General features: G+C 42.0%; 1 protein-coding gene and 1 long non-coding RNA gene across 4 annotated transcripts in view; one reads left to right on the top strand and one right to left on the bottom strand.

The window, feature by feature from the left end:
* Positions 1-8,576, bottom strand: part of LOC105526623 — a 359,766-nt gene extending 351,190 nt beyond the window's left edge. The window contains exons 1-2 of the long non-coding RNA XR_001004107.1: positions 7,972-8,576; positions 6,124-6,215 (exon numbers count right to left, since the gene is read on the bottom strand). This is a non-coding gene — a long non-coding RNA (uncharacterized LOC105526623). The remainder of the gene's footprint in view (positions 1-6,123; positions 6,216-7,971) is intronic.
* Positions 8,577-8,599: 23 nt separating this feature from the next.
* SLC35B3 (solute carrier family 35 (adenosine 3'-phospho 5'-phosphosulfate transporter), member B3) overlaps positions 8,600-11,803 on the top strand; it is a 25,083-nt gene continuing 21,879 nt past the window's right edge. The window contains exons 1-2 of one of the 3 annotated variants that reach the window (XM_011962667.1): positions 8,600-8,727; positions 9,733-9,778. In XM_011962667.1, the coding sequence (XP_011818057.1) occupies positions 9,776-9,778 (3 nt within the window). In that variant the 5' untranslated portion in view covers positions 8,600-8,727; positions 9,733-9,775. Of the gene's footprint in view, positions 9,090-9,732; positions 9,779-11,803 lie in introns of all 3 variants that reach the window. The other 2 variants (XM_011962666.1, XM_011962665.1) reach the window with 2 other exon arrangements.

The raw sequence follows: 11,803 nt of genomic DNA, 5'->3' as shown, positions 1-11,803 counted from the left end.
AAAAAAAAAAAGGAGATTATCTGGATTATCTGAGTGAGCCCAGTATAATCATAAGGATCTTTAAAATGTATAAGAGGAAGTGAAAAAGTCAGTACACACTGAAGCCAAGTGAGAAAGGCTCAAATGGCTTTGCTGGCTTTGAAAATGGAAGGGGACAACAAGCCAAGGAATGGGGACAAGCTCTAGAAGATGGAGAAAGCTAGAATATGAACTCTCCCCTAGAGCCCTTAGAAAGTGATATAGGAGTTAAGGTATCACTTAGGCAGATAGTAACAGTATGGGAGTCCTCGGTAAGGCTTTTCTTTTTAATGAAAAGCAGCCCCAAATCATTTTCTAACAAAGAGCAGCCTGTAAAGTTGAGTCATAGACAGAATAGACAAGCAAGCTGGGAGCTTCCATGGGTGAATGCTGTCAGGAACTAGGGACTAGTGACATGTTCAAGATGGCGGCTCCATCTACCCTTCTCTGCCAGCCATGGGTACAGTAAGGAGCAGACAAGATGGCATTGGCCAAGGGGAGAGTCCATTTGCATAATAAGATTAGGGTGGGGCAACCAGCCTTCCCCTTGTGCTATGTAAACATCATACCTGATTGAACCAATCCGTAAGCCCTACATACATCAGACACCACCTCCTCAAGCCGGACTATAAAATCTGGCACATTCACTGCCAGTTCGTCCTTTCTGCTCAGAAGAACCCTCTCTATAGACAGAGAGCTGTTTTTCTTTCTCTTTTCTTCTGCCTACTAAGCCTCCATCACTAAACTCTTTGTGAAGGTCTGTGTCCTAAATTTTCCTGGTGTGAGACTACAAACCCCGGGTATATATCCCAGACAACTTAGCTGCTTCAAGAGGAATGCAGCACTGTTGACCATTTGACTGTATCCCAGTGACGCTCATTATGTTTGTGTGTAATGTATGTATGTATGTATTTAGTAGAGATAGGGTCTCTCTATGTTGCTCAGGCTGGTCTCAAACTCTTGTCCTCAAGCTATCCTCCCACCTCAGCCTCCCAAAGCTCTAGGATTATAGGCATGAGCCCCTGTACCCAGCTAAGACCCACTTTGAAATTCTGTCCTATAGAATTGTAAAATAAAAAGACTGTGCTGTTTTCAAGCCACTAAGCTTGCAGTAATTTGTTATAGCAGCAATAGAAAGCTAATACAGTTACTTATATGCACAAGATGGACCAAAGTGTACTAATACAAGTTAAACATCACTAATCTGAAAATCTGAAATCTGAATTGCTCCAAAATCCAAAACTTTCGAGCACTGACATAATATCACAAGTGGGAAATTCCACACAGAAGTACTTAACACAAACTTTGTTTCATGTACAAAGTTATTAAAAATATTGTTTAAAATTACCTTCAGGCTATGTGTATAAGGTATTTATAAGGCACAAATGAATTTTGTGTTTAGACTTGGGCCTAAGCCTCAAGATATCTTATTATGTATATGCAAATATCTCAAAATTTAAAAAAAATCTAAACTCTGTGAAACACTTCTGGTCCCACACATTTCATATAAGGGATACTCAAACTCTAGAATGGATGGGAAAAAAGAAATAGTGATAACAAATAATGAGACTTTTATTGACAGGAAAAGAAAGGAGGAAGGAAAATACTGCCTTGTGAAAGAAACCGAGTTCACGCTTAGGATGACTACAGGGCTATATCACTGCACCCAATGCCTAACAAGCAGCCTGAAAAATGAGAATAAAGCATAGGTGAATAGTTAATTACACAGATATAAACGTAGGGGACAAGTCTGTAATCTTAAATTAAATTGATTTCCTAAAGAGGAGTTTATACAAAAGATCAGGAAAACAGACTGAAACATGAACATTTTGAGGACGGGACAAGGAACGGTGAGGTAGGAGAACCAGTCGGTGCAGTAGTACAGAAGTCAAGAAAGAACGAAGTTGCAAAATGCAGCTGGTTCTCAAAAGTTCTAATTGCAGCCATAAAGAACGGGCCTAATAAATGTTTATTTAGGTTGAACAATTAGTGTCATAAACCCTTCAGACTTCACAGTAGAGGAGTGGAGGAAGTTAAATGCTTATCTTATGTAAAAACAGGCTTTAGCAGTTCCCACCCACTCGCTCCTATGCTCCTACATCCCTGCGTCCCTGCGAGCCATCTTTATTTTTACTCCACACCCATCTGGCCACAGAATTTAGCCTTCTTTAAATTCATCTGAAATAATGCACCTATGCAGGGGAATTAACAAACAATGCAGAGTTACTGAAGCTTTTTAAGAATATGAAGTGGTGGAATTATAAATCACAGCCTCCATAAAACAACTTAAAGACTCCAATTAGATACAGAACCTATAGTCTCCCAAAAGCTCCCTTCTCAGCCACACCACACTGGTGATTCTCTTTATTCTCTCTCTCCTTTGTTCCTTTTTTTTTGAGACAGGGTCTCACTCTGTCACCCAGGCTGGAGTGCAATGGTATGATCTGGGATCACTGCAACCTCCCACCTCCCAAGCTCAAAGGATCCTCCCACCTCAGTCTCCTGAGTAGCTGGGACTACAGGCATGTACCACCATACTCAGCTAATTTTTGTTTTGTTTATTTGTTTGTTTGTTTTCTAGAGGCAGGGTTTTGCCATGTTACCCAGACTGGTCTTGAACTCCTGGACTCAAGAGATCTGCCTGCCTTGACCTTCCAAAGTGCTGAGATTACAGGCAATGTGAGCCACTGCACTCAGCCTGGATTTTCTCTAGCACTTTAAACTCCATCACCTTCCAAATGGTGAACAAGAATTAAAGTGCTCTAAAATTCCATTGTCCTGAGTGGTAGATAGTAGTCATATGTGTTACTGAGCACTTGAAATGTGGCTGGACCAAACCAAAATGTGCTGGAAGTGTGAAATACACACTGGATTTCCAAGATTTTGTATAAAAAAAGGATGTTAAGGTATCTCATTAACAACTTTTTATATTGATTGCATGTTGAAATGATAATATTTTGGTTATACTGAGTTAAATAAATATATTATTAAAACTAATTTCACCTTTTTTTTTTTTTTTTGAGACAGAGACTCAGTCTGTTGCCCAGGTTGTCTCAGCTCACTGCAACCTCTGCCTTGCTGGTTCAAGCCATTCTCCTGCCTCAGCCTCCTGAGCAGCTGGGATCACAGGTGCCCACCACCACACCCTGCTAAGTTTTTTTATTTTTAGTAGAGATGAGGTTTCACCATGTTGGCCAGGCTGGTCTTGAACTCCTGACCTCAAGTGATCTACCTGCCTTGGCCTCCCAAAGCGTTGGGATTAGAGGCGTAAGCCAACATACCCGGCCTCCTTTCACCTTTTTAATGTAGCTAGCAGAAAATTTAAAGTAGCCTCCATGGCTTATATTATATTCCTGTTAGAATTTTGTTAGAACAAAATTCTGTTAGACAGTGCTGTCTAGCACTGTTCTGGAAGTAAAAAGAACTTCATGTTAATAAGACTAAGCCTCCATGGAAGGCAGTTTAAGAATAATCTTCTAACAGGCTAATCAAATTACTTCTTACAAAAAGAAAACAAAACACAGAAACTTTGACCCAAAAGGGATTTAAAACCCAGGTGTTAAACGAGCAAAATATTTCTCCATCTCATTACATATGCCACCTCCTTATGAAGAATTTTGCCCCATGCCAATTATCAGTACTGGGAAAGAAGAGGAGTCAGGGCTGGTGTCCAGGTGGCCCAGTTCTGTGAACCTCTATCCATTTAGGAGACAGCAGAGAAAAGCTGATAGCCCTGGAAGTCAAGCAACCTACAGGGGAACTGAATCTATAGCCATAGCCTCATTAGCACAGCCTATAGCTCCCATTGCATCCTGTAGTTAATTCCCTCATCATTAACACAAATCACACAGTAATTACTTGTGTAATTAATTATCTCCACCACACAAGGCTGTGAGCTTTGTGAGGGCAGGGATCCATGTCTGTCTTGTCATCCACATATCCACAATACACAGTAGCATGCAGAATAAGTGCTCAATAAGTATTTATTAAATGGATATTTAACGAAAATCAAATAAACTAGTTTTTCTGCTCAGTGCATCTGGAACCATATATCTATCAATGAACTTCCTAGTTTGAAAATGCTATATAACCTATTCCTTATGGAAGAGCTAGAAAAGTGACAACTGATGACTATATATAAATGGATGATTCCAATGATAGTAGATGATATTAATAAGAATATTAATAGCTAACTTTTACTAAAGTGTTTGTCAGGTAATAGGTGTTGTGCTAACCATTTAACCATCTTTAAACGTCTTTCACTTACTCATCACCACAATTTACCACATAGATACTACTGTCATTCCCATTTCACAGATGGGGAGATTGAGACTTAGAGAATTTAAGCAATTTGCACAAAGACACCCAAAGAGTAAGGAGTGGTGCAAGGATTTAAATTTAATCTGACACTAGAACCTGAGGCTTAACAATGCAAGATGATTCTTCACAGACACATGACTAAGCAACACTAATTGACACAAACGACATCGTTGATCACTCCTTCCTCCTTTAAACACTGTCTTCACCTGACTTTTAGAAGACTATACATTCCTGGACCCATCCTATGTCAATAGCTGCTTCTTCTAAGTCTCCACTGTTGGTTTCTCTTTCTCTCTTCCGCAAGTCACAGGACTTGATTATCTAGGACATCCTAAAATTCATAAAAAACACGTCCCAAAAATTGCCCCTGGGAAATGGAAGGCAGGCATTTATCCACAGGTGCCCATTCCCCATTGGTGGATCATTGCCTGGGGGTGTTAACTCCACCAAACTTTCCAAGGGCCAGGGGTGTGTGTGTGTGTGTGTGTGTCACGAGTGATGGCATCTCAACCCTATCTGAGCACTGTTCCTGAACAGGAGACTTGCTGATGTTCACAAAACAATGTCACTGTTCTATCAGGCCAATTGCCTCCAGTTGACACAATATACGGGGGAGCAGTGGAATCCCATGGTCATGTGTCATTGTCACACTTCTTTTACCATAAAGTGTATCCTTCAGTTGGAGGCAATACTTCAGAAAATCATGTGTTTGGACTGGGTGTGGTGGCTCATGCCTGTAATTGCACCATTTTAGGAGGCTGAGGTAGGCAGATCACTTGAGGTCAGGAGTTCACAACCAGCCTGGCCACCATGGTGAAACTGTGTCTCTACCAAAAACACAAAAAAATTAGCCAGGTGTGGTGGTGGGCGCTTGTAATTCCAGCTACTCGGGAGGCTGAGGCAGGAGAATGGCTTGAACCTGGGAGGCAGAGGTTGCAGTGAACTAAGATTGCACCACTGCACTCGAGCCTGGGCAATAGAGTGAGCCTCTGTGTCAAGGAAGGAAGGAAGGAAGGAAAGAAGGAAGGAAGGAAGAAAGGAAGGAAGGAAGGAAGGAAGGGAGGAAGGAAGGGAGGAAGGAAGGGAGGGAGGAAGAAAGAAAGAAAGAAAGTCAGTCAATCATGTGTTTGTAACTCTATTAGATAATGGCATTGGCAGAAGCACCGTGAACAAGACCAGTCATATCAAGAGAAGTGTCAGTTCTGTAAGTACAAACCACGACTCTCTCCAAAAAGGACTTTTGTGTAATCAGTCAGCAACTGTCTGCTCTCCTTATGGAATTTACCATCAATCTTTGCTGCAGATGGGCTAGACATCCAAAGAGGCAGTAGTCATATCAGCTTTAGTAAGAAAGAGCCTTAATTGTTAGGTCATGCACATGTCCTCCCCTTAATATCACTAAGAAAGTCCTTGTTGTCTTCTGACTGCAAAGTAACCCACTTCCAGAGTTCTGAGGAGCTGCATTCTAGACTTTCTTCTTACATCAAATTTCTTAGCTTGGTTTCCCTCAAAACCTGAGACAACTACTTATGTGGGGACAGGTAATTTGGGATGTGATCCTAGTGAGAAACAATGAGAGAATGGAAGGGAGAATATAGACACAATACAAGAATGTGTTATTGAAGTTGCTGTTGTGAGAAACTGGAATTCAATTTCACTGGGACTTTTTGAAAAACACACAGAATGGCCTACAAAACTGATCTTGCTCAAGCGTAAGAAGCAGGAGAATTTATCCATCAGCGACTGTCACCCCTTGGTTGAAGGGCCCCAGATGTGTTGACTTACCAGCACTTCAAAGCTGTGCAGGGCAGGAGCTGAGAGAGCTACTGCTGGAATCTGTGAAGTCCGAAGAACCTCAGGCAAGAAAGCAAAGAGGCCTGGTAAATGTGGGAGAGGACAAGCTGTCAGGGGGAAGAATGTGGAAGACTGCATGAAACTGCCCCCCCACCCACAACCAAGTCAGAAATGAGAGGTGATGCTCAGAAGATGTGAGTCAAGACACCAAAGGTTTCTGACACTACAGGATTATTAATTTCTTAAAAATTTAAAACCAATTCATAGGACCAGGCGCAGTGGCTCACACCTACAATCCTAGCACTTTGGGAGGCTGAGCGGGTGGATCACTGGAGGTCAGGAGTTTGAGACCAGCCAGGCCAATATGGTGAAACCCCATCTCTACTAAAAATACAAAAATTAGCTGGGAATGGTGACAGGCGCCTATAATCCCAGCTACTTTGGAGGCTGAGACAGGAGAATGACTTGAACCCAGAAGACAGAGGTTGCAGTGAGCCGAGATGCGCCACTGCACTCCAGCCTGAGCGACAGAGTGAGCCTCTGCCTCAATCAATCAATCAATCAGTAAAAAACCAATTCATTGCTGCAAGTCTTTTTTTTTTACCACATGGTTATCACAGGAGTAAATGAGAAGTATCTCAAGAGAGTCGATATTTATTAAACACCTACTCTGTAACAAGTACTACTCCAGATAGTCTCTCGTACATTTCACATTTGACATGTGAAAGTATTTCACCGACATGGTAGTCAGAGAAGAGCCAGGTGACATTTGAGCAGTGACTGGAAAACAATGAGGAAGGAAGCTCTGTGGACATCTGAGAGGGCAGTGTTCCATGCAGAAGGAACAACAGCTACAAAGCACTGATGCTTGCTGTGCTTGGAGACAATTAGAAAAGCTCCGCAGTGTAGCTTGAATGTGACCCCTCAAGAACAAGTTCAGTCTTAATAGCCAGAATAAGAATTTTGAACTTTAATCTGCTGCTAAGCCACTGAAAGGTTCTGCACAGAGGAGTGGCATATTCAAGTTCTAACGGGATCACTCTAGCTGCTGAAGGCAACTATGTAGAGAAATAAAGGGAATGTAGAAAGCCATGCTCACAGCTACTGCAGTGGTCCAGGCATGAGCAGATGGTACCTTGTAACACCTCTTGGACCTTAAGTTGTTTATACTGCCATTTACTTTCTCATGGAAACCCCTAATTTCTTCAGGGCAGGAAGCTCATACGCACAGTTTATGAATATGACCTATACATATGCCCATTTAATAGATGCTTGATAAATAACCATCATATAAATGGCTAACAGTAGTACTAAATCCACATTATACAGTGACGATATGGCATCACTGAAAGGTTTTGTCATTTACTATCTCTTGAGGAAATTTAACTTCTCTAAGCCTCAATTTCAACATTCCTAAATGTTGCTAACACCAGCCTAACAAAGTTGGCAAGTATTAAATGAAAATGTCTACCCAGACCTTTTTTTCTCACCACCAAAGTAGGTGCCTTGCTTTATTACAAACTCTCAATCCCAATACAAGACACAAATGCTATCCTTACTGAAGAGTGCCTATAAAATTTTAAAAGTTGTACATAACTGACTGGATTCTAACATATATATTAATCCAATGTATCCCTTTCTGGTATCCAAGGCATGCTTTCAAAAATTGTCCATCTTCGTTACAGTAATATTTTCCTTAAGTGTTCTCTGAAAATGGCTCATCCCCAGACCGTCTTGGACTTTACATTATTACATCTCAGTAGTGATAGATGTGGCCCTAAATGCGGGGAAAACGTTTACAAAAATTTTGATGGTTGGTCCTCAAGCTTTGAGATTTACCTTCCAAGAATTAAGCAGCACCATCAAAACAATGCCGGCAACATTTTTATGAGGTTGCAACATTTTTATGAGGTTGCAAGGACCACGGTTGCTGCAGCTACAGGATGAGTAATAACGTCAGAAGCAACACAAGTTTTACTTCGGCCCATCTTCACCGGAGAAGCCCGTATGAACCCGGCAAAAACATAAAAACAGGTACTGTGACTTTGCCGTATCTCATTTACATCAAGTAGCAAGAATAAGGAAGCCAAGGATTTTAAAACCTGGCTCCAACATTCTCCACTTGGTCGCGTTCTCAAATCTCAGCCCAGGGCCGCTGACGTAAAGTCGCCTCTCGTGGGCACCACGGGCTCCGGGGTAGCCGGCAGCTGAAATCCGGGGAGCTTCAGAGGCTTGGAGGCCAGGAGCAGGCTGAGCGCCGATGGGATAACGAGATTCTCCAGCACATCGGCGCTCACCGCCCTACTCCATTTCAGTGGGTAGAGGTAGGGGCTGAAAGGTGACCCTCGCACCGCCGGGCCCACCTTGGCACTGCCTGCCTTGCGTCTCTACCCGATGGAGCATGCGCGGGAGGTAACGGTGCGCACGCCGGCGGCAGCCACAGGCCGGTCGGGAGGCGGGGCCACGCGTCTGCGCACGCGCGCAGGGACACATAGGCGGAAGTGTCCCGCGGGAGCCAGAGTTGAGAGTGGTTTCCGGGGAGGCGACCGCCGCGGTGAAAGTACAGGAGTGGGAGAGGAGGAGGAGGAAGAGGAGGTGATGGCGACGGACCTGGGGAGGGGGAGATGCTCCGTCTGGCTGAGGTGCCACCCAGGCTGCGGTCACCCTTCCGGGTGACATACCGGCCTTGGGGTACGCGTGCCTTCGGGGCCTTTCCTGTGTTTGGGACCCAGATCTCCTCTCCTCCAGAAAACTTTGACACTGCTCATCTTCCTCATCCAGAAGGAGCATTCGAGGAGTGGATGAGGTCGGGATGGAAGGAACGGGTGACTCCCTTTTTTTAAAGAGCGGAAACCAGCCGAGCGGTTTCCAGGGAGGAGCATCTGTACCTCCTCACCAGTTTCTCGCCCTCGGGCTGGCGAGAACTCCCTCAGATCCCAATCCGTGGACTCGCAGGGGTGAGGTGACCTCAAGGGGTCTTTTACGCTGTTCTCGGGGTCTCTGGAGAACTGTCAGTCACCTGGATACCTCCAGACTGTATTTGCAGTTAACTGTTTCCTGGTTCCGTGTTTATTAAGTAGGGGCACTCCAAGATACTCTTATCTTCATTTGGCTTTATGTAGAATGTGATTGTTCTGGCTGGGCTATTAAATTTATGGCATAAACTTCCACTAGAAGTTCTGCAGGTTTCCTCCAGTCTTTGCAACTGAATTTTCTCTCCCGTCTTTTTATTATTTTTTAAGGAATATTGAAAGTAAAAGATGGAACGATTTGATATACTAACAAAATCTTAAGTGTTGAGTATCTGCATTTTTTCTACATTAGGATATCAGAAGGCTAGAACTGTTTTTTAATTAAGCGTTTTTCTAAGCAAATTGAGATAGTTTGGAACTTGGAAGAGAGACAGCATTTCAAAATAATTTATACAGCGTTATTTTTACGTAATTACTTAATATATAGATTAAGTCCTAGTGTTAACTTTTTCTCTTGGGAAGAGAAAAAAAGAATAGTCTTCAAAAATTAGCACAGGGTTTCTCCACCTTTGTACAAAGAAATGAGATGGAACTTTGTTTTTTTCTGTTTTATAATCGTACACCATAGGCCATGATTGATTCCGGAGCGCAGTTAATCAAGGCATAATGGCATGGTAAGATTCTTTTATTTGTAACGTTGAGCGTGGCAAAATATAGTTAAAATCACGTTTTTTCAGGTTAATGACACCGTAATGACATTTTTTTCATATTCTACCTTGTTTGGTGTGGGACTTTTGTCCTTCAGATTGAAAAACTCAAAAACTGAAATAATTGTGACTTCAATAGGTTATTGTAACTCAACATTATCACTAATTTTAATTTTTAAATATACATTGTATGCCAGAAACGGTACCGTTTTATTCCATTTTAGCAATTGAAGTTGATTATCTGTTGAATTTAGGAAGAGGTCTCAGGCAATGATACACACCTGTGATTTTTTTATATATATATATATATTTTAGTTTCAAGGATTACTGTGAGCTTCAAAAGCAAAGCACAATCTTGATCATTTAGTCTGAAAACTAATTTTAATTCCATGCTTCATTTTTGCCCCCTGCACCACAAGGAGTTTGGCCCATTTTCTTTTAGATGAAGGTTAATATCAATCATTAATGTTTGAAGTGGAAGGGATATGGCAAACATTCCCCAATGATCCCAGTTATTAGATATCAGCGGTCTTGATCAGTCACACTTTCTCACTAGTGATGTTCTTATTAATAAAACAGCATTCTAAATGCAAGGCTTTGGTGGGCAAGTTTTATGAGACTGATGCCTCAAGCAAAGGAAAAGCAAATTTATTTTCATGTTCATTTCAAATGTTTTGTGGGGAGTTTCAGTAGCGATGTCGGTATTTTGGCACACATGTAGAAAAGACAGTGCTAGAGAGATTTCATTCTGCACATGTGGCCTAGATCTGCAGCACATAAAGTTGCCAAGAAGTGTATTAGAAGTGGTAAAGTGTTGGAAAGGAGCTGAATAACGTTGATTAAATAAATGTTGCTTGCTGGCCTGGCGCGGTGGCTCACGCCTGTAATCCCAGCACTTTAGGAGGCCGAGGAGGGTGGATCATGAGGTCAGGAGATCAAGACCATCCTGGCTAACACGGTGAAACCCCATCTCTACTTAAAATACAAAAAATTAGCCGGGCGTGGTGGCAGGTGCATGTAGTCCCAGCTGCTCGGGAGGCTGAGGCAGGAGAATGGCATGAACCGGGGAGGAGGAAGTTGCAGTGAGCCGAGATTGCGCCACTGCACTCCAGCCTGGGCGATGAGGGAGACTCCGTCTCAAAAAAAATAAATAAATAAATTAAAAAAATAAATGGTACTTGCTAAAGAGCGGTAGAGTCCTTCCTTTAATCTTACATTTTTGTTATGTGCTAGAACATTATATGAAGATACCTCTTGCTTTAAGAATTTCATAGGCTTTTAGGAGAAACAAGTATAAAAACAAAAAAGCTATACCATTATAATTTAGGAATTTGAAAAATATGTATAATATGATATTAGGGTACAGGACATCAACTTGTTTTTAACTTCGAGGCCTTATTCATGGATGCAGCACGATCAGACTTCGCATTGAGCCATGTGACAGATGGGTCAGAAAGGGAAGAATTAATTATAAACTGTCTAGTAATCTAGGCAAGAGAGAATGGCTGCCTGATGGAGTAGGGTCCAAAACAGATTTTAGATATAGTTATAGATGTAGAGTTACCAGGAATCTTGGCAAAGTACAGAACGTGAGGAAAAGCAAAGATTGTTAAGATAACTCCCAGATTTTTAGCTTGTGTTTCATACTAGGTACTGTTAAGTGAGATTGGGAATATAGGAACCAACAGTAGATTTGTTTTGAGGGGAAAATAATCAGCTTTGGCCATTTTAAATATGAGATGCCAGCAGAGTTTATGAGTGGAGGTATCAAAGAAGCATTTAGACACAGAACTCTGGATCTCAGGAGAGAAGGCAGCGTTGGAAATTCAGGTCTGTATTTCCAGCTGCACATCAAAGGGGTGAGTCATCTTGAGCACACCATATCACCCTAGCAATATTTCTAAATACCATATCACCCTAGCAATATTTCTAAATACCATATCACCCTAGCAATATTTCTAAATACCATATCACCCTAGCAATATTTCTAAA

This window comes from Colobus angolensis, unplaced genomic scaffold, assembly GCF_000951035.1.
Source record: "Colobus angolensis palliatus isolate OR3802 unplaced genomic scaffold, Cang.pa_1.0 Scaffold6, whole genome shotgun sequence".
NCBI lineage: Eukaryota > Metazoa > Chordata > Mammalia > Primates > Cercopithecidae > Colobus > Colobus angolensis.
The sequence above is the reverse complement of the archived record's forward strand: the minus strand, read 5'-3'. Positions and strand labels throughout refer to the sequence as shown.